This window comes from Vicugna pacos, chromosome 35, assembly GCF_048564905.1.
Source record: "Vicugna pacos chromosome 35, VicPac4, whole genome shotgun sequence".
NCBI classification, from domain to species: Eukaryota; Metazoa; Chordata; class Mammalia; order Artiodactyla; family Camelidae; genus Vicugna; species Vicugna pacos.
Genome location: NC_133021.1, coordinates 33,633,692 through 33,660,843, shown reverse-complemented (window position 1 = coordinate 33,660,843; position 27,152 = coordinate 33,633,692). Strand labels below are relative to the sequence as shown.

The 27,152-nt window shown below is 50.4% G+C and overlaps 1 protein-coding gene and 1 long non-coding RNA gene across 4 annotated transcripts in view; one reads left to right on the top strand and one right to left on the bottom strand.

Moving 5' to 3' along the window:
- Positions 1-15,118, top strand: part of LOC116277037 (uncharacterized) — a 28,442-nt gene extending 13,324 nt beyond the window's left edge. Inside the window, exons 6-12 of one of the 2 annotated variants that reach the window (XR_012067046.1) lie at positions 1,714-1,927; positions 2,790-3,343; positions 7,487-7,615; positions 8,442-8,562; positions 9,159-9,304; positions 13,824-14,021; positions 14,200-15,118. This is a non-coding gene — a long non-coding RNA (uncharacterized lncRNA). The remainder of the gene's footprint in view (positions 1-1,713; positions 1,928-2,789; positions 3,344-7,486; positions 7,616-8,441; positions 8,563-9,158; positions 9,305-13,823; positions 14,022-14,199) is intronic. The other variant, XR_012067047.1, reaches the window with a different exon arrangement.
- A 1,989-nt stretch (positions 15,119-17,107) lies between these two features.
- Positions 17,108-25,750, bottom strand: KLF6 (KLF transcription factor 6). Of its 2 annotated transcripts, none has more exons than XM_006215940.4 (4): positions 25,398-25,750; positions 22,070-22,643; positions 20,604-20,727; positions 17,108-20,131 (listed from the first exon to the last, which is right to left on the bottom strand). In XM_006215940.4, the coding sequence occupies exons 1-4, from the start codon at positions 25,599-25,601 to the stop codon at positions 20,080-20,082; spliced, it is 954 nt and encodes a 317-aa protein (XP_006216002.1). In that variant the 5' UTR covers positions 25,602-25,750; the 3' UTR covers positions 17,108-20,079. The 2 variants fall into 2 exon arrangements, with proteins under 2 accessions (XP_006216002.1, XP_072811086.1); XM_072954985.1 differs by lacking the exon at positions 25,398-25,750 and adding an exon at positions 23,606-24,071.
- Positions 25,751-27,152: the final 1,402 nt, after the last annotated feature.

The following is a 27,152-nucleotide window of genomic DNA, read 5'->3' as shown; positions in this document are numbered from 1 at the left end:
ATTTCCTCCGCTTCCAACTGAGTGGAGACTGCAGGGCGTAGAGAAATCACATTTGGACACAGGAAACAGTTTCTGATAATGAAAACACATTCCTCCCCTCCTGCTCCCCACCCCGCAACATGGGAATCACCTCCTGGCAGCTCCGGATGGAGTCGGCTCCACGTCGCAGGGTCCTGTGGCTCCCGGGAGAGGGGCGCAGGCTTTGCCACGTCAACCGAAGCCCAGTTCCTGGAGGAGGATTTTTCACTCTCTGAGGTCAGCCGTGAGAGCCAGGCTGCGGCGCCTCCAGATGGGAAACACGGATTCCAGGCTTCTCGGTTTGTTTTTCTTCAAATGGAGGAAGAAATGGGGAAACACACTTGCATCATCAGAGTGTATGCGAGCAGAGCGTACGATGTCACATTGCTCGATTTTGTGAGAAAACCCTGGGTCTGATGTTCAGTCTAAGCGGGGTGCCAAATGTGTTATGAGGTCTGGTCCAAGGCACAAATATCGTAACTGACTGTGTAAACACCATGTCGGTGACTAGGGGAAATTTGCACTGTGAGTGGTACGCTGTGTCAAGGAGTTCTGAGTGGTGTACCTTGAAACGCTATTACGGTAATCAGTTGTCACTGTAGAGGAGGACGTCTGGGGTGTTGATTCTCTGATACAAGTGCAGGCTTTTCCACCGTAATGTATTCCTGTCGCGTTGTTCCTTGATTCTTATTAATCAATAATGAATTTGGTACAGAATGGTAAGAGAATTTTAGGAGTTATTTTAGAATGTATTTTTTCCCATTAAATTTACTCACAGTCTTTTTCATAAAAAAAATCCATTGTAAGAAAATATAGATGTAATAATAAAACTTTTCCTCACCTCACTTAAAAATAACACAGAATCTCTTACCTCAGTTTAGGCCTCATTTTAAAAGATTTAGAAATCTTAGAAATAAACAAAAATTTTAGAAATACGTCCTCTTTAATTTGACCTCATCTTTTTACCCCTAATACGAAAAAAGCCCCATTCTAACCAACCAACCAACCAACCAAACAAACAGAAACAACAACGAAAAACACAAACCCACAACAGAGCACTCAGGCCGAGTTTAAGTAGAAATTGGAGTCTACAAATTTCTCAAGGGTATATATCAGTGTGGTTTCAGATATGTGTTCAATTGGAAGCAGGCAGAAATCAGCCCAGAAGTTGTATGTGTAAGGCAGGATCTGGGAGAGAAATTACTATACTATACTACAAGTTGATACTATAAATCTACGCTGAACGAAAACAACCACTAGAAATGAAGGAGGAATTGTAGTCGAAAGGCAACAGGTGGTTTTAGGAATTCCTGCTCAGCCCCCAGGCCTTAGGGAGGACAGGACGGGCTCGGCTTCTGGCTGGGCCACAGGTCGTCAGGTCAGTCCTGCTCTGGGGGAGCGGGTGCTGTCCAGAGGTCTGAAACGGGAGCATCTGTAGCAGACCCGTGGTGTGTAAAGGTGCCACGCACACTTTTATCGATACACACCTCATCATTCACTAGGTCTCATGACCTGTTACGCAGATGGTCTGTGTAGTAAAAACCATGTTGAGGACTTGAGAAAACCATCCTATTTTAAAATCAATTTCTTCTAAGGATTTTTCTTCTAGATATTCTGAAGGAAGAAGCCTGCTGGTACTGGCACAGCCCAGGAAAGACTGGTAAACGAATCTAGATTTTTTTTTTTCCCCAAAAGAGAAGAAGAAAAACAAGTTTGAAGACTTAGTACAAACGCCATGCAACATTATCAGATCCTGGGTAAGACTGGACCTTTGATGAGCAGTGTCCTGAGAGATCTGGAACAGGCGTCAGCCCTGGAGCCTGATGGAAAGTCAGAGAATCTCTCACCTGGTTTCGGGGAAGAGGAGAGAAAACCTGCTGAGCTCCGAGATGGCTGCTCAGGATGCGCGGTGAGTAAAGATGGAAGAGGACGGTCTGATTTCCTCCTGTCAAACAAGCAACTGTTGGACTATTTGCCATCAACACATTCTACGTCTCAGATTAAGAAATGGGACCTCAAGAATAAAACGGTCCTGAAAGCTATAAACCAGTGGTTCTCATCTGGGGGTGATTTGGGCCCTTCCTCTCGCTGCCCCTGGACACGTCTTGGTGGTCACAGCGAGGGGTGGGGGTGCTTCTGGCATCAAGTGGGTCGGAGCTAGCTATGTGACAGATCTCCCTACAGGCCCCCCCCCAGTTACATGGGCCGAAATGTCAAGAGGGTGGAAACAGTCTAAACTGTTGGGAAAGAAAGAGATCTTAAATTTACATTAAGTCGCGTATGATCTGTATGTACGTGAGAACTACCTTGGTGGTCATTGTTGCGAACGTTTACAGGTTTATACCCGTGTGCACACGTAGATGTGTATGAAGGGGAAGGGCCCTGCTGGGTCAGAGGGCTGACCGTGTTGACCCGCTGGGGCAGGAGCGGCGGAGTACAGTCAGTGCCTGTCCTCTGTGGCCTCGGACAGCCCTCCGGGCCTCAGTTCCCTCCTCTGTAACAGTGTCATAGCAATAACGGCTACTTCCGCGTTTCCAAGAGTGCTAAATACAATGAAACACCGACCTTGGTGTCTTGTGCATGATAAGCGCTGGATGAACATCCGCTCTTGTTTTGCGGTTTGGGGGCATTGTACCTGAGTTATTACACAGACACGAGTCTAAACTCGGGGAGACTCACAAAAATCATGTATTACCATGGGATCTTTGGGGCTGATCAGAATAAGTCCATAAAAGCAAATGCAATTCTGTTAGATCTCCTATTGTTCCCAGCCTTGTCGCGGATTGGAGAGGGAGCCGAGGCGGTCCCTGTTGGTCGCATCCCAACTGGAGGAGGCAGGAGGGGCTATGAGGTCAACCCCCCGCCTCGCGGGAAGACACACCTCACGTCATAACAGACTGTGAGGTTTGCAGGGAGGACAGCCTGAGAGCCAGCTGAGTGATCGCCAAACCCCTGTTCACCCAGAGGTAAGCCCCTTCTTAAGTGCTTCCAGGGATGGGGAGCTCACTTCCATGAGACATCATCTCAGCAGAGTTGAAAATTTCAGAATGGTCTTGCCAAGCTTTCTGGGTTGAGATTTATGCAAGAATGTTCCAAGAAGCTAACTAATCATCCTGGCCAGCTGAGTCACTGGCTGTGATCAGGAGGCACCTTCTCACCCACAGAGAAGAAGGACGGGATGAGACTGTTGGAGCCACAGACCTTCCCCTCGCTGTCTGTCTGGAGTGGGACCTATGGCCGCTGACTCAGCTGAGACTTGCCCAAGAAGCGTTGTGTGAGCTTGGATACCTGGCTGCTGGGTGACTCAGTGGCGCAACTGGCAGACGTAAGTGTCTGAATTTTCCCACGGAAGGGGGTCGGGGCAGTGGGCTCGCTTAACCTGCATTCACCACTGTATAAGAATTTGAGGGGAGAGTTTATTTTCCCTAGGACTCTAGACAACTTCCCCACTGGAGAGGCTCCCAAAAGAGCAGCCATGCAAAGATGTCACTAACGTAACAGAAATGATCCAGTCTTGCACGACAGTCCCGCTTTGCTTCCTGACTGAGCAGAAGTCACAGATCGAACGACAAAAGCGTTCTCATGAAGAGCCTGGGAACCGCTGTGCTGGGGTCCTCCTGGGTCTGTTTGCCTGCTGCACCTCTAAGTTTTGCTCCTTGGGCAGAAAGACAAACAGACAGGTGGACACCTGTGCCAACCTGTCCTGCAGGCCCAGGCCCTTCCCCCGAGGCAGCCATCAGTGTCTCCCCAGGAGGCACATGGAGCAGGGGGTCTGCAGCTCCCGGACAGTCACAGTCCCTCATTCTCCTGGAGATTTGTTCTTAAACGCCAGCACTGTCCTTGGCAGAGGAGGTGTCGGTGGGGTGGGGGGAGCCTCTCAGCTACGCAGAAGCAGACCTTGGGTTTTCATAAAGGAAAGCCTGGCACAAGTTTCCACCTCTACAGCGGAAGGGGGTCTGGAAGAACAGCAGAGCAGAAACTCTTAGCAAAGAGCAAACACTGAATTAGACAAGAAAGGTGCAGAAACAGAGAAGCGGGTATCACCTGCTGTAAGCGCTGCCCCTGGCCGTGGCCTGTGTCCTCGCCTGGGACGTCGTTTTCCTGAAGGGGACCTAAAAGTGACAGCTGCCCTTGGTCAGGGGGCTAACGGCCATACGTATTCACATCTGCAGAGCCAAAGTCTTATTCCGCACAGAATGGGGACACGCCCTTCTTCTTTTTTAGTTTTGAAGTTGAAATACCATGTTGAGTGAACAAGCGTTTTAAATTTTTCCTACGAGAGAAATTTCCCCTAAAAAGGAGGACAGGATTCTCTAATGGGTAACAGGAGACCCATTTACTAAAAGACATGTGCAGCAGGTGCCACGCGCACCTGACGTGCAGGTAACTAAACTCTGTCGGTCCCGGAAGGTAGGAGAAGCTTCCCGCCCTCGCAGGGGGAGCCTTCGGGTCTGTGGGAGCGATGCTGGCCCTCCCCCTCCCCCAGCACCTTCCCCATCACAGTGGCGCTGATTCCCAGCGCGGAGCACACCCAAGAAAGAGCAGAACCCTGAGGGGACCCAGGAGTGAAGGACACACAGCGAGAGGGAGAGGTCTGTGGGCTTAGGAAAACAGTCAGTGAGGGAGACGTTTATCACTGTGGTGTCCCCAGGCTGCTTCCTCCTGATGGGGGTTTTAGGGCCAGGTGTGACCTGGGAGGAAAAGGGGGCTCTTGCTCCCCCTGCGCCTGCTCCCTAGGCTGGGGAGCTCTGTGCATCTCCGTCCCACCCATCCGAGGAAGGCTGGGTGAAAGCTGGGTGGCTCCGGGGTCCTCTGGGTGCTGGTGTCCCCTGTACCCCCTCTTTCCTTTCCCTAGGATCAGGCCCAGGATGCACCATATAGCCTTGAGATGGATTCGAGAGGCAAACCTCAGGCAGAACGGGGCTCAGTGGCCAGATAACAGAACTCACATTTTCTGGATTTTCCCCTGGTCCATCCCCAAGATGAGATAATTGAGACACTGTGTTCTTAAAAAGATAAAAGGGGGCATTTTGCTTGCTTTTTCGAATGCGTGCTAGGTAATTCTCAGAATGCCCTCGAGCGATGTGTCCTCTAAAACCTGCGACATGTTGAAGGCTAGGGGACGTAGTTAATCGTGACGTGACAGTAAGAGTGTGACCAGCACAGTCAGGGAGCCCCCAGGCCCCCATCTCTCCACCTCTGGGTTCACAGGACTTTTCTTACAAACTGGTTTTCTGCTCAAGGAATTCGAGCTTAATTTCTAGCGTTAAGGAGAATACTGAAGACTGGTAATAACCCGTTCCTTCTTTCTCAAAGTGCACAAAAATATGCCATTTCTTTTTCTCTTCTTTTCTTTTCTTCCTTTCTTTTCGTGCATGTTGAGGAGTCAGAATCTGCCTAATATTTAGAATGAATAGAAAATGAAGTTTTAATCTCTAAGCCAAAGGCCTCAGGTAACTTTCAAGTTCCCCTGAATCTTCTGATGTTCGCTCTGGTACAAAACCATAGTTCCACGTGCAGATGAAATGGCATTTTCTCCCCTTGTCGACTTCTGCATTTGGTATCACGTCTTCAGTTACATGCATGGCTGTGGGAGTCCACACGGGCCCTCTCTCCACGCATCCCAGCATCAGAGCGCTCACGTCCACGTTGGGAAGGGGCCCCCCCGACGTGAACCAGAACCCCCCCAGCCCTGTGCAGGCAGAAGCCGCGGACTGGGCCCTGCTCATCCGAGGGCCGATCAGGACCCCGTAGGAATGCAGAGAAGCTGCTCTCAGCGATACAGGAAATGAAAGACGGAACCAATGGTTTCAACCAAGCAAGAGCAGAACTGAAAGTCTGTAAATAAAAATTACAGACCCTGAATCACAACTTTCTCTCTGCAAAGGCCGTATAAAAACATGCAATTCTGTAAGAGACCTGCCTTTTTTCCAAGACCTCTTAAGTCATCTTGACTTCTGTCTCTTGATTTAGGTTTGACTCCAAAAGCTATAAAACAGTGAGGGCACCTCACCTCCCTGCTCCGCATGTAAAGCATCAGGAAGGTATTTCCCCACCAGAGATCCCACTTGGGGGCCTCCATCCCACCCGACCCGACTCTGCTCACCTGGCGCTTCTCACCTGGCGTACTTGAGGAAGCAGCGGAGCATCTCAAATACTAACTTTCTGTTTCATTTCTAAGCCAAACACTTGGGGCTTAAAAAAAAAAGTGTATGATGATAAAGCCCCATTGACTCTGTGGAGAGGAGTGTTAGGCAAAAAAATAAATCGGACAAATTTATTTAAAAATTAAAGACTGAATGAGCTGCCAAAAAGATTGTAAGCCAAGGTGATTTGTGCGAGATCCCAGCCCCAGCTGTTTAAGCCCTTCATCCTTTGGGTTCTTGCTTCTGACTTACTGAATCTGCAGCTCGAAAACAGGACAGACACGCAAACAACTTTTGGCAATTCCTTGAGCATCCGAGTTTTGCTCCAAACGCATTCTGTGGAGTGTTAGGAGGCAAAATGCATATGTTTTTCTGCACTTTGGAAAAAGAGGCACTGACCGTGAGCAGCCTGTAGAATTCCCTTGAATGCTAATGATCGTGCTCCAAGTGCTGATGCATTACACCTCCTCCAGCGTTTAGAGCTCCTACCTGCGACCCACACAGGACCCCTTTCCACCAGTCTGCTCGTGTGAAGTGACAGCTAAGTTAAAATTGGCTTGTTTGTATTTCTCTGCCTTTAGAACACAGCAAATAGAAGGGCTTCAACCAAGAAGCAACCTGCAAACCCAGGCTCCCGCGTCATGCACACACCACGTCGATATACTTTCATAAGCATTCAGCGCCTGTTGGACCTATGAGCCCTGAGGCGACACCACCCTTCAATTTGTAGATTTTATTACTTTTACTGGGAGGTTCCTGAGGGCAAGTGCCTTCCTTGGAGTTTGTCCTCAGTGTCCTTCTCTCCTTAGCAGAGACACTTGCAGTCAGATGACTGAAGCCTGAGAATTCTTAGGCAGGACACAAACTGCCTGGAGAATAAGGATGTTGAGAGTTTCTTCATTGGATTAACTACGTGGATAAGATAACATTCGTGAATGTTACGTAAACTAATATAAAATTACCCAAAAAGCAAATTATCCTGAAAACAAATGATTCTGGGGGACAATCATCAGTCGGGTCTCCACATCCCCCCGGTCTCCTCCGTGTCTACAGTGCGTCGCCCCACTTGATTCCAAAGCGCTGAGCTGAACCCACGACCCCGGGGCCACGAGACGCACCGGTCCTGCTCCACTGTTTCTAGCAAACTTGCCCTCTCTGCTTACCGGCCTCCTAGACAGTCTTTTCCTGGCCATTCCTTTCTTTGCCCCCAGAAAAGTTAAATTCTCTACATTTGAAAGAAAAGGAAATTAATATTTGCTGAATGCCCACTTCAGAGAATTCTCACAGAGTTTTGCGAGGAAGGTATCATCCTTTTTTCACAGATGTTGCACCGAAGGCTCAGAGAGGTTGAGTGACTCACCCACAGTGACACAGCTCAGACGTGGCAGTCAGGACTCGAACTCAGTTCTCAAACACACCTGGTCCTATTGTCCCACGGCTCCTCCCAGGGCGTAAGTCACCACCCAACAATCCAGTTTTATGAGGACACACCTCACACCTCTGCAGGGAGTCTCACCCGGCTCCTTCCTTTCTCAGTAAGGTTAGGGGTGCGGTCCCTCTGGGACACATGCCCAGGAGATTAAGTCCTGTGAAAGGTGTCAGACTGCCTTCCAGGCCTGATAGAAATTCCCAGAACAGGTCTGAATGGGCAAGGAAAGTACAGATTCTTGCTTGACGGCCGCACCCCAGGTGCCCCTCTCCTCCTGACTCACGGGCCGTCTGGGTGCCAGCCCAGGAGAACTGAGTCACGGCCGCCCTCCTCTGCCTTGTGGGCAGAGCCACTCCCCGAGGGAGACCTCCCCCCCGGGAGCCTGAGTGCACCCCGATCATCCCGCGGTGCCGGGCGGGCACGGGCAGTGGAGCCAAACGAAGGTCTGGATGATGGTCTGGTGTTGGTGACGCTGGTGTGCTCCAGCCATTGTGAAACAGGGACAATTATTCCTGCTCCCACGAGATTTGGGGGACAGTCCAATGAGACAGCATTCAGTTCACAACGTGGGTTTCGGGGGGACAGAGCGGTCAGTCTGTACCAGGCATAAAGTCTAAAGAGTAACTCGGAGTCTGCAAGCCCACGCTGCTTAGGGTGCGGGCTGCAGCCGCTGCAGCCCCTTCCCCAGCCCCGTCCGCGGCTTGCCCCCCGGGCCACAGAGGCTGTGAAGCTGTGGCCCTGCAGGAAGAAGGTGGGACGGGGAGCGAAGGGCCTGAGCACCCGTCTCAGCCTCTCTGACACTTGCGTACAGTCTTGCTACATGAGGTTTAATAGCGTTTGTATTTCAGACTCAGGGCACCGCGCACGGGGAATGACAGGTGAGAGGAGGACGCTGTCGTGCTAGGCCCGGTCCAGGCTGAGGCTGTGCTCCGTGGGATCACGCACCACGTGGCAAGACCTCAGCTCCATGTGTGTAAGATATGATGTCCCCACTCAGGGCTGAATGGGGAACTGAGGCAGGATGTGCTGCCGAGGGATGAAGTCCTCCCTCCGGGCTCTGCACACTGGGCTCCGGGGGCCCGAGAGGCAGACGTCCCAGCCCCCATTTCAGATGTCAGAAGGCAGGCACGCCAGAGCAGAAGTGACCTCACACGTTCTCGTGGTTAGAGACTCTCAGAGCTGGCATTTGACTCCAGATCTGCTGGGTTCTAAAGCACATCCATCTTCTAATCTAAGGCAGGTACACAGACTTGTCCCCAAGGGCCTTGAACTTGCTCTGTCACTCACCTCACGGTGGTTATAGAAACGGGGCCACGAGAGGCTGCGGGCCTGGAGCACTGCACTGGGAGGGGGCGTGGAAAGGATGTTTAGGACTCAGAAGGGACGTTTCGCCAGGGTGATGACCCGCCTGCTCGTGTTGCACGTGCAGGCACCCGGCGTCCTCCGTGATCTGTACCGGCTCTGTTAGTTTTGTAGCTGTTACTTGCCAGGGTCGGGGGGAAGGGGTCTAGCCACTGTTCCGTCGCCCTCCCGTCCTGAAGGAATCGTGCGTTGTCCCCATCCAGGAGCCACAGCAAACATGAGACTTCAGGATGACAGTGTCAAGTGCAGACAATGCAGGCTGGATTCCCGAATTATGCAAACAAAGGTGATCTGACCATTTCATAACAAGGTGTCGGTTCAACCAATGCTTCGTAATACCCCGACTCAGGTAAGTTTCCCTCTGCCGGCAACGCCTGCCCTCTTTATAAGAAAAGCACTCTCAGGAGACAGCCGATAAGAAAAACTGTCCATGGTTCTTAAGCCAAGGTGAGCTGTGTCCTCAGGACCTGCGCACCCCGGAAGCTCCCGCAGCTTCTCCCGGGAGGGCAGGCAGCAGAGGGCTGCCGCCCGAATCTCTGCCCGTCATTTTTGGGGCAACTTGCTGGAGCAGGGATGGCGAAGTCCAGGCCGACCCCACAAACCGTCTTAACTACTCAAGTCATTCCGAGAACAACAGCTGTGTCCAAATGGGCTGTTTTGGACCCAAAGTGTTTCCGTACCTGCGAATTTCAGGAGACTATTTAAAAATGCCCTTTCCTGTGTTGCCGGGAAGAAATGACAGTCATCACCCGATTCCAGGTGAACCACACTGCGATCACCCGCCTTGGCGCCAGGTCCCGGGCTAAGCTCCTTCCCGGTCTTATTTCCAGTCCTAGCAGCACCTCAGCCCCAGTGTTCCAGGTGAGGAAACCAAAGCAGAAGGAGGTAAAGAGAACAATCAAACAAACGTACAAAAACAGCAGCCTTGTTGCATGTGAGACCGGGCTACTGGTCGGGGCGTTTTTCTGTGCGTTCACCCAAGGGCGGCTCACATCTCAGGATCTGAGGAGACCGGCATCTCTGTCTCAGAGAGGTGGAGCATCTTGGCCAAAGTGACGGACCCCAGTGGGGACCGACAAGCACAATTATTTGATGCTAAAGTGTCCTGACAGAGTATTTCCCTGGACCAGGTCCCAAAAATCAGTTGAATGGAAAAGAGTTGCTTAAAGAAAAAACTGCAGGTGAGAAAAGTTTCTATCCAAGGGTTTGAGACAGAAGCAACCTGCCTCTGAGAGAAAAGCGGGTGAGGCCTGGTTTCCTGTGGGCCTCCCGGCCCCGGGACGACACCGGGACGTATGCCCGGCTCCTCTATTCAGTCCTCTCAGCGCCGCCTGAGGGGCTCCCATCGCTGAGGGAAGAGCAGGCTCAGAGCTTCGGCCACCTGCCCTGGCCACACGGATGCACGAGGGAGGGGTCCAAACTCGGCTTTCTCATCTCACCTGCCGAGCAGTGTTACTTCTGACTGGAAAAAGACTACGCGCACTTGGTCATGCCTGCTTGCAGCGGACACAGGAGAAGCAGGACAGCTCAGTCACCCGCCTGACCTTCAAGGCAGAGATGGCCACCTCGCCTGAAAGCAGCAAAAAATATGACCACAAATGGCAGATTGTGAAAAAGGAGGTTTGGGATTCATCGACATTTTAACTGGTCATCTGGGAACACCCGATTAATTCCTCCTGTGAGAAAGACTCGTGTCCAGAATTAAAAAGGCTTTATATTCGATTTAGAAGTAATAGATCAAAACACTTGACTCTCTTTTTTCCTTTTTTTTGGTGGAGGGGGTGGCGTGGCAATCAGGTTATTTATTTATTTTAATGGAGGTACTGGGGTTGGAACCCAGGACCTCATGCGTGCTAAGCATGTGCTCTGCCACTGAGCTATACCCTCCCCCTCAAAACACTTGATTATTTAAACTGTAATGACAATTCCAGAAATGGGTTTTAATTCAGTTTCACTTTCATTTCCCCGAGTAGCTCCGTTCAGAGGGACGTGGCCCTTTCTGGAGCATTCAGTGCACTTGCAGAAGGGAGACGTCCTTTAAAAACAGACACCAGTGAAGATGGTTCTAACTGAACTGTGTCATGCAGACCGAGCTTATAGGTGTACGGATTGCCCTAATCACTTTCCTCCGAGACTTGGCCTCGGTTTCCCCATCACTGGGCCGTGCGCAGCTGAGCCCCGGGGGTGCTGAGAAAGTGAGGCGGCCTGAGCAGAAGACAGCGGGCCTCCAGGTGACTTCCGCCCACACTTCACGCAGGGCCCTGAGACTTCGGTGGCGTCGGGTCCGAGATGTTAGCAGCCAGCTCAACAAAGCCTCTGTGACAGTGGAAAGGGGTGGGTTGGTGTTGTTTCTGCCTCTGCCTCTCACCGATGGTGTCAGTTACGTGCCTGGGTCTCCGGTTTGTTCTCTGCAAAACGAGAGTGCTGGGGGCCACCCTGCTCCCTGCCGGGTGCCTGAGCGCACGAGAGCTGTCCTCGCTCATGGGCTATGTCCCCCGGAGTGGTGGCCTGCGCCAGATCAACCCTGGGCTTATTTGTCAAAGCCAATGGCCAGTGAGACTATTTCACAAGCAAATAACAGCACTGACATCAAAACCAAACCAAACCTCTGCAAATACATGGTATTTTATTTCCACCAAATACATGGTATTTTATTAAGGACAACGGGGGTGTACAATGCATGTTCCTGGCAGTTATGCACATCAAAAAAGGTGTGGTGAAAGTAAGAAACAAGCAAACAAACAAGGACCAGTTAACCAAAAACCAGGCAAAATAAAGAAAATAAACCATGTGTATCTGAAGGTAAGCATAGGAATGTTAATTGGATGCCCAATTAAAGTGGCTTCTAGCATCAAGGCTGATACTTGGCGATGCATGAGGTGTTCGAGCACAGAATCCAGTGCATCAGAAAGAATGTGCCGAGTTAAATAATAAAGAAGATAGATAGATAAGTAAATAAAAAAACAGAAAAGAGGGCCCGATGAGACAGTGGTTCAAGGGCCAACTGAGCACAGTCCACCCGGCTCAGGACAGTTGGACAGTCCTCGGGGTTTACAGCCGCTTGTGAAAACGGCAGTAACCACCGGGACTTCTGGGTTCTTTGTCACTTGTCAAAAACAGCGGAATCAACTCATTGAGTCTGTTGGTCAGTTCAGTTCTGCCACTGGTCAGAGCGTTCAGCTTTCGACAGGCAAGTCTTTTACTCAAAGACTTGCAGAACTTCCTTCCTGTGAGATTTCGGTAACACAGCACGCATTTCAAGAGGAAGCTGCTTTATTGATCATGAAAACGCAGATAAAGCCTAAGCGTGTCCTGCTCCGCGTCTACTGGAAGATCGTGCTGCGGAAGCTGAACGCGACTGAGCTTTTCCTCGTGCTACTTTTTCAATTCTATTTTTAGACAAATTTGACGAGAGGACAGAAATTATTTTCCTGATGGAGAAATAAATACCCACCGCACAAAGATGATAAGGACTCACTACTGACCCTGACATACGTCTGATTTGCCAACAGTCTTCAAAGGATTCCCATTCTTCCCACTTTGGAAGCGAGAAAAACACAGCTTAAAGGGTTTAAGCCAGGAATGAGAGATTCCTCTACTTGTGAGTTGCATGTGGGAAGTTCTCCATCGCTTCCCCAGAACATGACGGGCTAAATGCCCAGTCTTTGCAAATGTAATTAGTAGAATTCCCTTTAAAAAAAAAAGTCCTAGTTTGGGATCCCGTTAAAAGTGTCCAAAGAAAGTCATAACTTAAAGAAAATATGTTCTTGTACAGCTGGTCTGACTTCCAGATGCCACTCGGGCTGGTCACCGGAACACACACATCCTTAAGACAGTACTCCTGGGGAGGAGGGTGGAGCTCAGTGGTAGAGCATGTGCTTAGTGTGCACAAGGCCCTGGGTTCAATCCCTGGTACCTCCATTAAAAAAATAAATACATGAACCTAATTATCTCCCCCTCCTAAAAACATTATATACTAAAAAAAAGGCAACTCTCCTTATTACCTGAGTGGGTGGGTCCTAACTGATTAACAATGAGCCAGAAGCCGCCTGCATACCTTCCTCTCTTAAGCCCTGTGAAGATTTCTGGTCAGAAGAGGACCAAACCCGTTCCCGCAGTTCCTGCCTCCTGACACAGGACAGTGCGGCATCACCAGCTGGAGGAGCCAGGAGACGGGGGGCAGGTCCCCGGGGGCCATCCTCACAGCTGCTATCCCCTCCACAGAGGCTTCCTTTATTGGCCTCACTGCGCCTCTACTCAGATCATTCAGACCCTGGGACCCTGCAGGGGCGACCTCACCACCGCCGGACCTCCGAGGCCTCAGGAGCTCCTGGTGCCTGGTCTTAGACAAGGACAGACAGACACTGAAAATTGCATCATTACGGTTCAGCATTTCTGCAGTTTGTCGTGAACGCTGATGTTCTCTCTGGCTAACTTTAATGAGATGATTTATAGTCCTGAATGTTGTCCAAAGGCAGTGTTACCAGGAGGAGTTAAATCTTTGCAGTCAAGGTGGGGAGGGCACAGCTCAGTGGTAGAGCGTGTGCTTAGCACGCACGAGGTCCTGGGCTTTGTCCCCGTACCTCCGTTAAGCAAATACTAATAATAAGTAAATAAATAGACCTAGCGACCCCCCCCCCAAAAAACATCTTTACAGTTAAAGCGCACACACACACCTCTGTCGGTGAGTCCGCTTGCTCTGACTTTTGAGCTTGTGAATAAATGACCGATTTTGGGGAGGATGGTAAACTGTGCAGGTGAAGGTGGGGCGACAGTGAAGACTTTCCCCAATTCCTGTCTGAAGGGGAAGGTAGGACACACGGGTTTACTGCTATTTAGGGCCACCACTTTCCTGTCTCCTCACCAAGGCAAACAGCTGAACGACGCCCGGTCTACGCCGTCCGCTTTTCCAGCGAGTTAATTGATAAAGCCAGTGCCCGTCATCACCTCTCTAGCACATCTGGAGGGAAGTCTTGCACAACCACAAGGAAATGTGGTCACGTGAACCTTTAGAAATCTGCTTCGTCCATGCATGCAAGTCACCCGTACGCGTGCCTGGGTATCAAGTAAGTACAAAGCCTCAGGAGATGCTGATTTGTGTGGTGTGGTGCACAGGGACCTTTATCTAAGTAGCTAAGCCTTTTGAAAGTTAGTCATTGTTTGTTCATGGCAGTTTTGGATTGGGGCTCCTAATTTAAGAAACAGTTCCAGATCATATGATACCTTTTTTCTTTTTTGGCACAGTTATGTAAAGGGAAGTCAGCGCAAGGCTTAGCAACACGCGTTTGGAGACACTCACAGTGACGATGGGCATTCTCGTTAAATCTGCCTTTTATTGGAAATTCTGCAGTGACTACACAGCTCAGCATGGCTCCTATCGGGACATGTGGTACCCAGATTCCTTCTCTTCTTTGTCTCTTTTCCCTCACAGAATTCTCATTAAAATTACTTAGAGTGAATCAGAGAGACCCTGTTATAAAATAAATCCAGTTAAATACACTTTGTTGTATTGGCTCATTTGCGTGATGCATGGACCTCATCTTCCTCTCTTTGTGTCTTAACTACGTACATTAGGTGATGCTTGCCAATTAATGATGCAGGATGTCTCATCCCCAATTGCTTTCTCTGTCTTCTTAAACATTAAAAATAAATACACGCCATCTGTCTCGTATCTTGAAAGCAATTCAAAATGGTTACTTTTGTTTGCTTAGGATTACAGCACAGTTTATAGCTTTAGTGCTTCCGAATTATAAGAAAGTTCTGTCTCCATTTCATGAATGTAACTTCATTTTAAGGTGAATCCAACAGAAGGAATAGAAGGCTCTCGAGTGAACTTGCGTGAGACAGAAAGCCCTGTCGGGTGGTGGGTAAAACCTTGGTCTTTGGCACTGAGAGGCCCAGACTGGACGCAAGCCTGCGGCTTTCCCGCTGAGCCACCTCGGGAAAGCAACTTAACTTCTGAAGCCTCAGTATTCCTTACCTGTGGAATGGGGAGAACACCTACTGTGTGGCGCACACTGGGAAGTATATATAAACACACACACACAGATGTGTAAAAAGTTGCCTACCCAACTCCTAGTCAAGGCACAAGAAGTGGTAGCTGTTGTCTCCATTGTCACCCAGTTTGGGGAAGGGAACAATTCAGGTTGAGATAGAGGGTTGTTAAAAAATAGCTCACGGTGGCATAAGGTTAAAACCTAAGAGGGGAGTTACATATGAAAGCTGTGTTCTTTCTCCATAGCAATTAAGCTATAGAAGTAAACAACTCCACCTCCATGGCCTCCAACGCCCTCCGGGCACACGCGTCTGCCAGGGAGTGTGGCACACAATCGAGCGTCGGGAGAACTTGAGAGCCTTTGGATCCGCAAGGTCTACCATGGCACTTTCCAGAGAGCTTTTTTTTTTTTAATAAAAAAAAATGGTATGTTATAAAGCACCAAATGCTTAAATAACCTAGCTATAATTAAAGGGGCAAGGGGCAATTTGAGAAAGTTCTGCTTTCCATTCTAAGTCAGAGCAATTTTCTCAGCAATACTTTCTACTGTAGCACAGGGGAAAGCTTTCTAGATTTGAGCCCAGCATTCCGAAGAGGGTGAACGTGTAATTTGAAGTCCACCCTATACTCACAGACCACAGAATTGCAGTGCTATTTAAAATGCTGGACACATGTGACCTAGCCCAAAATACTGTAGCAATAAGAAAACTGAGGTCCAGTGTAGCTCAGCAAATTGTCCAAAAGCACACAGCTAGCTCGAACGGGAACACATTCTTTCTTCCAGCTAGGTCTCAAAAATTGTGGTAAGCAGACTGAAATTTTTCTGTCCTTCTATAAATACCCTTGGTTTACAGCGGATCCCTTGCATGGCGGCTCCCTTAGCAGCCTTATTTGAACATAACTGAGCTGTTCGGCATAGTCTCCGCATGACAAAGTGGTCGAGTCTTGCTAGTAGCTGGGAACGCATTGTCGAGCCTTTTTTTAGCCCGACAGTCGGGGCAGTCCAACTCTTAGTCATCCTGACATGTGTTTCGGAACACAGCACACCCATGAGTCCTGGCAAAAACTGCATGTCTTCCTGCACCCTCCCACACCGCGGCTCTTCTCAAATGCCTGGTGTTTCTACCGCGGTTCTGGAGAGAAAATTACTTAACATTCCTAACCTGCGGGCGCGCTTGAACTTCCCCTCCCCAGTGGTAAGATGAGCAGTAGCGCGTGCAAAGTGCGCCGCTGGAGCCGAAGATCTGCTTCGAGCAGGGACGGCAGCCCTCAGCAACCAACGCCAGGAACTTCCTTCAACGAAGGGCAAAGGGGAGAAGCGCGTCCCCTCGGAAACTCCACCCTGTAGCCCCTTCTGGAAAGCACACCTTGATCTGACCGGCACGCCTGAGCTCAGTGCGCGCTGAACACGGACTTGCAGACAACTGACCACGACCCGCCGCACAGCAAAATCAGGACCTGATGCCGCTCTTGTGAAATGTTTCTAGGGAACCAAGAGCTTTTTTATTTTCAGAGTCTACATCCGATTCCACATTTAACGCATCCCAGTCGCTTTAAGAAAATCACCTGGTGACCCTGTAAAGCATCTTTTGCTCTTTTGCTCTCTGCCGTATTTTGCTGGGCTGTCCAGAGCAGGAGTGGGGAGAGAGGGGCGAGGAAGAGCGGGCTGAAGGCCGGGGAGGGCGGAGGCTTGCGGGCCTGCTGTCCCAACTCTGTCCTTTTCACCCTCTTGGGTGACACCTCAGGCCAGGGGAGGCTGCCGGGCTCTGACCGGCCGTGGAACAGCGCTTCAGGCGCACGCGGAAGTGAGCCGAGGTGTCGGTTTCACATTGTGCAGATGCCTCTGCAATTTATTCCCCTGGCTGGAGTGACAGGAAGATGAAACACGGCAAGTGTTTCCTCCTGTGCCCCAAGCCTGGTGGCCAGTCTCTGGAGAAGTGCGTTCAGGGCACACCAGGGGAGCACCCCCGGCTCCTATTTCCACCTGAGCCCGGGGACAGGCTGTGGGCCGAGCTGGAGGGAGGAGAGGCAGGTGAGTGGCTCCCAGGTTGCACAAGGATTTCCCAGGGAGGAGCTGGGGTGATTAATCCAGTAGGAATTTGTTTCACCACCACCACCCTCCCCCTCCCCTCAAGAAAAAAACAACCAGACTCTCTCAAGATGCTGATAAGAATTCTTTTATGTTATTCCAATAAAAAATACATTCATACAGAAATATAACAATCTTGCAAAAAACAATTTCAAATAAAATCTTGTAAAACAAAATCTTACAAAAAATCTTACAAAGATTCTTTAGATAACAGGGTGCTCCAAAAAAAAAGAAATTTCACTAATAGAAATTTTTTTTTTAATGTCAAGCAAAATGTTTCTGCTTGATTGAGGCTCAGTTATCACCTGAACAGAATGTCATTCTTGATGTACCTGCTTATTATGAAAATTACAGGCGTTGACATACATGGCACCCGGCCCCACCCACCCAAACCACTCCACGGTGTTTCATAAGCGAGACAAGCCAGTGCAAGTTGGGTTTTTTTTTCTTCTTTTGTTTACCTTCTTGCTTCATAGAATTGTTATGGCTAAGGACACAGCAGGGCCAAAAAAGGAGTTTTCCAAAATCCAGCAAATCAAGTTGGAATTTGGAATTGCCAAAAGAAAAGTGCATTTTTACCCCCTCAGCAAAATGAAATGAGTTCTTTAGGGAAGTGTATCCATCAGCCCAGATTTTAAGAAAACAAACAAACAAACAAAAAAAACCAGTTATGTGAGCTCTCACCATTGCTCATTTCCAGGAAGATCAAACAAAATACCAGCCCAGTCAGACTCCTATGTGTATATATACATATATAAATATATATAAAGAAATGATCTGCACCCACAAGCCAGCAGCGGGATGAAGGAGCAGCTGTCCACGCTGCGGCATGCCAATTTGGGGCAATTACCCGTTGGAAAAACTGGAAGAACCTATGTGCTGGAGAAAATAGCTTTATCTGCATAAAAAGTGTCTACAAAAGAATCCCTGTGATGAGCTTGCTCTTAGGTTAGATCTTCAGTAAGGCTGACGTTTGAAATCGAAACCTTCGTGTGTCTGAGACCAGCCAGTGGGCTAGTATTCTGTTCACGCCACTTCTGCACGGCCACAGACAGGTACCCTATTCCAGACCTGCCCATCACAATGAGCGAGCCGGCAGTCTGCAACAGACGTGACGCCAGGAGCCTGAAGCAAATCGTTAAACGAAAGATAAAGCCTTGACCAAAGTTGTTTTCGTTTTTACTTCCTTTATGGCCATTTTGAAGTATTTCTTCACAGGCTGTGGAATTTCCTAGCTAAACATTCAACTTCTCCTTAAAAAAATATTTATATATTATCTATATATGTATATATATATACACACACACACACATACACATACTATACGCACAAATATACATACACAAGAATTCCGCCCACTTAAAAAAAAAGTAATATACTTTCTGTGTTACCAACAGATAGCTAGATAGATATGCGAGAAACTTGTGCCTTTTAAGCAAATGCATTATTGTTTTTTATACTTCTGTATCTCTAATACGTGTGAAAATGTTACATACTAAACACAGCCGGTGTGGGATCTATACAATTGTTGTGCAAAGTCTGTATGTAAGCCTCACGGGGGCAGAAATGGTCTGATTTTCCAAACATCTCGTGTTTTCCACTTTAACACTGACAGTCGAGTTGTCTGAACTGTTGAGGAAATACTGACTTGTTTGAGGGGTGTTCATCTATTTGACTCTGTGAAGGAGGACCTTAAATAGATTTGCTTTTCTCTGTATTATATATGGATACAGTACAACGCCAGGTGAAAAAAGAGCCTTAATGAAGCATCATCACCCATACCCCTGTAGGAGACCCCACGTAAGGGGCCACTTGCATAAGGCACCATTATTAAGATCTACAGTGCATTAACAGCTAGGAAACCAGAAATTAGTCCTCAAGGCATAAATAAGAGAAACTTAGCTGCATGAGAAAACAGTTTCTAAGCTTTAGTGGTTTTATCCACTCAACTGAGAAGAATTCTAGGTTCTGAGTCTAAGGTAACACGTTAGACCAGCAATCCCCAGCCCCAGCGTTCTGGACACCCAGCGTGGGTCCCACATCTTCCACGGGCATCGTGAAATTCTCCAGAAAGGCAATTCAAACTCGGAACCGTTGCAAAAACAGTCCTATGCTGCACAACGCCTTTCTGTAAGGGGAGTGTTACAAAATGGAAGTGCGGGAAGGATTGTGTATTGCCAGGCCCAGACAGCTAGGGTTCACCGAATTCGACCAATCGGATCTTAGCTGCTCAGTGAACTGGATCAGAACTGGAGTCCTGATTGAAAAATGGAAAAGCAGATAATTCCCCAGACCATGCATTACGTTTGTCTTATAAGGAGGAGTCACCGATGTGTTATATTGGTAAGTACACAGCTTATACAGCGGGTAACAGATGCACGCTGTGGCAGCAAGCAGCTTAGGCCACTCGCATCGCACACTGCACGTTTCAGAGCCGAACCAGACACCGAACGTTCTCCTCACACTCGGAAGGGAGAGGCGCTCCCCTCCCCACACCCACTCGCCACTCCAGGGTCCTGACCGCCCACTCCTACCCTCCACATGTTCCCTTCTTTTTTTCTTTTTCTTTTTTTTTCTTTTTCCCCTCTAAGGCGCAGACACCCCCCCCAGGAAACAATTGGAGGTCATCACCTCAACGCACGGAACACGCCTCACACACAAAACATTCAAACCACTTTTTTTTTGTCTCTTGCAGTTTTGCAAGGAAAAGGACTCTTGCCTCATCACACAGTCTGTGGGAGACCCTCCACATACAGCCCACCCAACCATTAACATTCTCAGTGCACATGCTCACGGCAAAGGCTCAGGGACCACTCGGAGGACAGGTACCAGTGGCGGGCCAGGGCCACCCAAACACCACACACCGCGGTGCTCCGCCGCTTCTGACATGAATTTTTTCGCCCTCGAAAGACCTTCCCAGTAGGTCCTGTAGGCGACCGGGTAGGGTGCAAAATGGCTTTGGCTGGGACACGCACCCTCCTTCCACGGCCGTCTCAGCCTGGAAGCCTTTTTAGCCTGCAGGATTCGCCGCTCCGCCCCTTCAGAGATGCCTCTTCATGTGCAGGGCCAGGTGGTCGGACCTGGAGAAACACCTGCAGAGAAAATCGGGGTCCCGGACGTTAGGTCTCCAACCCCGCCGGGGTTACAACCTCGCCTGCACTCCCCACCTAAGCCCTGTCCAGAGGGGAGGGTGGCGGTCACCACGCTGAGTCATCACCACCCATATTTGGGGCAGGAAACTCCAGCTGAGGGGAGTATAAACGAAGGAGGGCTCCACTCAGCTCTCTGGAATTTCACTGGACTTTACTGTCCGGCCTTCAGATTAGAAAACTGTTAAAGGCCCATTTCAGAAAGTGCAAATGAAGTCACCCTCGTCTCAGGCACTCAGCACCGTGGTTCTTCCTAACTTGGACAAGCGGCATCTTTGAGACTTCTGAAACCCTCTTGGGCGGAGAAGAGAAACGCCAATCCAGGCCAGGAAAACGCCTGCCTGGTTCAGGCTCACCGCGTGCCTGCCCCATTCCGGGCACAGCACCCCCGCACCCCTGCGACTCATGCACGTACCTGTCACAGTGAGAACATTTAAAAGGCTTGGCACCAGTGTGCTTTCTGAAGTGTCTGGTTAACTCATCGCTTCTTGCAAAACGCCACTCACACCCTTCCCATGAGCATCTGTAAGGCTTTTCTCCTGGGAAGAGAGAACAGGACAGGCACGCTGTGACTGCAGTGGAGCGCGAGGGAAGGCTGCTTCCCCGGCAACACAGGGTGCGGGAGGAAAGGGCCCGTTGGCACGCCGGGAACTCAGAACACACCTCAGCCAGGGCTGCGGGCTGGCACTCAGGAGGTAGCCGGCAGGCACTCCTGACCTAGCCTCAGGCCTCCAGCTGCCGGGGGAGGAACTGGGCCCTCACGGCTGTAATCAGTTACCTCGTAAGCAGGGAGATTACTCAGACGGGAGACATGCTTCTGAGGCGATGTGTCAGCTCGCTGGACCCGCAGCCTCGGCGAGGGCAGGGTTTTATTGCTTTCTCCATGGAAACAGTCTCTCTCTAGCATTTATTTTGTCCCTTACTCACTCCCCTGTGGAACGAGGCTTTGTAGTTTCCTCCGGGAAACAACATTTCTCCAAAACTGAGGTCATGAGTTTCTGGGAAACCCCATTCCAAGGCCTTCAAAGCACTTTCTAAATGACAACCAAAAGACCCAGTCGACTTCATCCCTTGGTCAGATTATAAATAGGAACTCACTAAAAGTGCTACTTGAGTATATACAAAAAAAAAAAAAAAAAAAAAAAACAGCCTTCGGCTGTTCCGAGGTCCTGACTTGAGGGCTCAGAGATCTCCTCTCATTGCTGGTAAGATGAGAGTCTGCATGACTTGATCTCTCAGGTCCCTTCCAGCTCGAAAATTCCTCTGATTCTTCACCAGTGATCCTAGACCGTTACGGGCCTTTCAAATGGAACTATGATCTGGGTGGTGGTACTTCTGTAAGAAGTCATTTTTATTTTTCTAAGTTGGTATCAGAAAACAAAGGCAGCATGACAGAGAAATTCTAAGTACCCACAGGTGGACATGGCCTCACAGAATCGACAGTTGGCGCTCAGACCCCACACCGCGGTCAGCGCTGTGAGCTCTCACAACCCAGCCACCCCCTCCCAACCCCTAAGTTTCATTTCCAAAAATCAGAGGCCATTCCACGTAACATTATGCACGGGCACTGTATACAGGGCACAAAGGGCCCTGAAAACCTAGATGGTTGGAGTAGGTAGGGGATGGAGTAGAGATGGAGAATGTGATTTACCTCTTGTCTGTTTAATCTGAAAGCGATAAGCATTCATCGGGCACACATGTCCAGCTTTTCAGCTCCTAATCTGTCCTCCCCAGAGACCCAACTCTCTTGGAGGAAGAATGAGGAGGTGAGGATGTGTCTGCTCTGACAGTCTCCTGTGGAGCCCCAGCCCCCTCCCAGGGCTGGTGTGATTCAGCGGCACCCGCCAGGAGCCCACCGCCTGGGTCGCAGGAGGGACTGACCTGTGTGGGTGCGCTGGTGTGCTTTCAAGTGGGAGCTTTTGGTGTAAACTTTTCTGCAGCCGTTAAAGTGGCACCGATGCACCCTCCTGCGGCCGTCGGGGGAGGCGTCCCCGCTGCCCTTGTCACCCGGCTTCCCCGCAGTCCCGCCGCGCATCTTCCCCGGGGGGTGCAGCTCCGCCTGCACGCAGCCCCACAGGTGAGATGGCTCCCTGCTCAGTTCTGGGGAAGAAGGGGGCGTGGAGGTGACGGAGGAGCTCAGGTTTCCAGAGTTGACTAACACTTCACTGATGGGGTCGGAGGTGAACTTGGTGGTGGGCGAAAGCTCCTCGGAGCTGTCGGACGACTCGCTGCTCACGTCTGAGTTCAGGCTGTTGGTCTCCAGGTTGTAGCCGAAGCCGGGGCTGCTGAGAGCATCCTCGGGGGGGCTGGGGGACATCTTCAGGTCCGCGTCCTCCTTTTTCTCCCGAGCCAGGATGATTTTGGTCCACAGATCTTCCTGGCTGTCGAATTTGATTTCGGAGGCTGACACGTAGCAGGGTTCGCTCTGGAGGTAACGTTCCAACTCCAGGCAGGTCTGTGTGAAAGGAACCACAAGCAGGCACGTGATTGTGATGACTATCGAAAATGGAACTGAAAGCACATTTCCAAAAACATGCAGGAGTCAAGGGCAAATAAACTGTGTGGCCTTGTCACTATAAGAATCCGTGACTGGAAGAGCGAGAGGAAAGCTGTTCCTAGGAATGGGTACAAATTCAGCAGAAAAGCCCGAGGTGAAACCTCTCTCCGCTTCCCCAAGTTGGACCATATGATTGAGGGTCACGGAGCCCGCTTTTTGTTATAGTTAACAGTGTTGATGTTTCTAATGAGTTTCTGTAAACCACACAAAGAAAACCTGCCTCAGACACCACCTCCCCACCCGACAGGTTTAACCAGATTATCTGACAGTCTCGAGAGCCCTGTGCATCCAGGAAAGGCCCTGCCCTCCTCCTTTCTCAGGCACAGGCACAGACACTGACACCGTGTGCTCTGACAAGGCACGTGTCTCCCTCTGGAGACGCAGCTGACAGCTCAGGGCCACAGTCAGTGAGCAGACGCAGCTAGCTGATGGTCTGGGTTCAGGAACACCAAAGGAGCTGCAGAGAAACCACCCGTTTCCTGCGGAGCCAGGACCTAGGAGGCTCTCCAAGAATGCCATTCCCAAGCACAAGGCTGTGCGCACACCCAACTTAAAGGACTTCCACCGTGGTCAGAGGAAGACAACAACAGGAGTGGGAGAAGTCATTCCAGAATGGCCATCTGCTATTGTGGAGGGTGCAGGGGGGGAGTTCCTCCCCGGGTCTGCTGGGAGTCCCACAGTGGACAAGAACTTTATCTACTGGCCAAGAGTACAACTGTATGAGTCATTACTCTATTTCTTTCACGCAATGCCAAAGCAGACTTCCTTTTGAAATTCTGACCAGCAGCCAAAAAAGGACCCGGTTCAAATATACATGCAGTGTGTCATGGACAGGGTGCCCCCCCAGCCCCACAACCAACCTTTCCAGAAGCTACAACTGCCGAGAGACCAGCATCCCCTCTCCCCACCATCTCAAACTTTCTAGCCACTGGAAAAGAAAAATGGTAGGAAACATTTTAGGATTAAATTATGTCTGCCCTTATCTTCACTAGGATCTACAGCCTGCATGTCCATATAAGGCTGCCTATACTCCTGCGATCCTACAGATGTACTTTCTACAGCATACTCCGCTCTTCTCAGCAAACCATTTTCAGGATTAGCAAAGCCCACCCAAAGGGATCCCGCTGGCTTACTTAGCAGCCTGCCTGCAATAATATAGCACATACCGTCCCCCTCCCCCCAGACTTGTCACATAGCAAGCCGAAGCAAGCAGAGGGGGAAAACAATCATGGTTTGCTTGTTACCGCTAAAATTAGATACCTGGGTTACAAAGTATACTAGAGTGTTCTGAGGCCAGACGGCAGGATATTTTATGGGTCCTCCCAAGGAAGAGGCAAGCACAGAGATGGAGATCTTGTTAAACTTTAATAATCTGGCTAATTTAAAATCTCCATTATGCTGACGAGCACTGGGGACCAGGATGAAGCTCTCGGAGAGTTTAAAAGCCTCTGAAGGCGACCCGAGTGCTCGGCCTGGCTTGTGGCCCGAATCCCAAACGCCCGAAGGAAACTACTTAGATCAATTTCAATCACGTCCTAGGAAGCAGCTTCTTTAGGAGGAAAAGCGGGGGGGGGGGGGGGGGGGGGGCAGGAGAGGGCTGCGAACAATTAAGCAGGCGTGTGAAGGTTTTAACAGTTTGCATTTCACCTCCCTTAAAAGCTTGCTAGGGTTTGAAACCCACAGAATATATCTGATCAGCTAAATCACTTTGTGACAAAAAGCAAACAGCCTAGCAGGGCAGAGACAACCCCAAACCTTCTATCTTTTAAAGACAATGGGACAAGTGTCAGAATCTGTCTCCCTTCAGGCAATCCTCACAAATTAGAAGGGGGGTGGGAATTAAGTTTCTTAAATGTCCAATGCCAAAAATTCCAGTTCTACTAAAAAATGCCGGAAACAGACACTCTTCTTCCCCAACTCAGACTTGAAGCAATTCAGACCGGCTCATTGTCATATGACTGATAAGTCACTGGTTGTGCAAACACTGGCTTTTTTTTTTTTCGGTCAACAAAAGAGGCAGGTAAGAAAAACAAGGCAGAGTGAGGCAAATCTTAAGGGTTCCAAAGGAAGGTAGAGAAACTGAAAATGGTCTGGTAGAGAAACGGCGCTAGTGGACGACTTCACTGGTGAAATTCTTAGTTAAAAAAAAAGCCCTCGATGTACAAACACCAAAAAGCAAAAACAAAAACAAAATCTCTTAAAAAAAATACCCTTGGCAGTCCATGCAAGTTCATATGACCAGATCCAGCTGTGGAGTCTGGAGCTGGTACAAGCACCAAACTTCTGCCAAAGGCTGGGGCCGGGATCAGGCCGCGGAGCTGGTTCTGCTCTCCGGCGGATGCAGTTCATAAGCCCCAGAGACGGGCAAAAACACTCGGAGCGACGAAGCGCTGCTGCGCCCCACTCAAATGACAACTCCGCTTCACGCCGTAAAAGGCCCCTTTAAAGTGCCTTCCGCACCGGAGGCAGCAGAAGTACGTTTTAAGACCAATTATTTTAATTTTCAAAAATTTACCCAAACCATTAAAAAAAAAAAGAAAGAAAGAAAAAGAAAAAGAAATGCACCTCCAACCACACACCGTCCTGTCGGTGAGTGCATGCACTCCCTCCTCGGCGCACCGGGGCACCTGGCCCACGAAAATTCCTATTTACCTGTTGCCAATATTCCTCCAGGGAGGGCAGCGCCGAGAAGTACCCAGTCTCGTGCACAATCTGGAGTTCCTGGAAGATGCTGCACATTGGGAGCACATCCATGTCGGGTTGGAAAAGACAGTCACTGCTGTTGTGAAAACAGGGAGGTGTGCGGTCTGGAGTCGGGAGCGCAGCAGCCGTGCCTGCAGCGCCGGGTAAGTTCATGCAAACTCAGTGCGCAGCAATTAGGCGCCGCGGGTTCGGATCCTGCTGGAGCCCGGAGACGCGCTCGCGAGCCCACACAATATTTGCAAACACCGGACTGACTGCAAACGTAACCCCTGAAAAACTTCCCTATTCAAAGCTCCGCTGCCAGCCTCCCCTCCTCCCCGCCCGGCCCCCCCGCCCTCCCCACGTGACTCGCCCGCGCCCGCCCCGCGCGCCGCCCAATCACGCCGCGCCCGGCCCGGGGGCTGCACGACGATGATGTCAGCTCCGGCCAATGGCGGGCGGCGGCTCACAGCGGCCCCGCCTGGCGTGACCGAGCCTCTCCATCACAGCCCTCGCCATTGGCTGAATTCGAACTTCGGCCGGCTCTGATTGGAAGGCGGCTTCGCAGGCTATTTTTAGCAGGGTATATAAAGCACGGGCCGCCGCGCGCCGGAGGAGTCGGCGCTGGGAGGTGCGCGGCCGAGCGGCTGAGTGCGCCGCGGCCGGGCCCGGGGAGCTGGGTGCCCCTTCCCGTCTCGTCCCCGATCCTCGTCCCCATGTCTTCCCGATCCCCGTCCTCGTCCCCATCACCCGGGCTGGTCCCTGGTCCTCGTCACCCAGGCCGGTCAGCCGGGCCCCGTGCCCTGCTCCGGTCCCCTTCTCAGTGCTCTGCCACCCGGCTGAGGGAGCCAGGCCGGGTCCCCTCTGTCCCTCCCCTCCAACCTCGGTGCCGGCCTGTCCTGCTCTGTTACCCTCCATCCTCCCCACCCCTCTCCGTCCCTTCTTAGTACCCTTTTCCCATCTGTCCCCCTCTGTACCAGCTTCATCCCCCAGTCCTCAGGTGGCACCTGCCACCCGGGGGTAGTGGGCTGAGCGGCCTCACAGGTGTGGTGAGGGGCGGGAGGGTCGGCAGGTAGAGGCCCGAGGTGCTGCAGAACCGCTGGGATATGCTGTGTGTGACTCTGAGATCCCTCCTTCAGACTCCCTTACAGGGACAGGGCGAGCACCTGGCCAGCACACCTGGGCCCCCGATGCCTGCCTAACCTGCAGGAAAAGGACCAGAAGGGTCAGGGAGGCCCAGGTTGGATCTGCTTGCTCTTGAGGGGGGTGATTTACACTCTTGATTCTATGGGAACCCGTTTTTCCTTTAAAAATGTGGGCACCTGTAACTTCTCAGTAGGGTCCCCGGACTAGAATACCGTCTACGGCATACGTGTACGTTTTAGACTTGCAGCTTCCACGGTCTGGTCCCAAACCTACAGAAGCAGAAGCTACTAGGGGTTTCCAACTGTGTTCAGCCGTTGTGTTTTGAATAAGCTCCCCAGGTCAATTTGTTGCCGCTACGGTTTGGGACCTGGGGTTCTAAAAAATGCCCTTTCACTTGTCACCTACCCTACAAGAGTCGTCATTCCAAGAAGATGCAGAGGCCCTCACCAAGGTCAACAACTAGACTGAGTTCCCTAGTGAATGTGTGAACAGTTTAAATTAGGTTGAAATGGACATTCAATGTGGGGTTTTTTTTTTTAATATAAATTATCTCCTGAAATATACTATAATGTTCATTTC

Coding starts and splice junctions, on each gene's coding strand:
- KLF6 (XM_006215940.4), bottom strand. CDS start 25,601: ATGAACTTACCCGGCGCTGCAGGCACGGCTGCTGCGCTCCCGACTCCA. Junction 22,644..25,397: donor TGGAGGAATATTGGCAACAG/GTAAATAGGAAT, acceptor CCTTTCACACAG/ACCTGCCTGGAGTTGGAACG. Junction 20,132..20,603: donor AAATGTTCTCACTGTGACAG/GTACGTGCATGA, acceptor TTTTCTCTGCAG/GTGTTTCTCCAGGTCCGACC.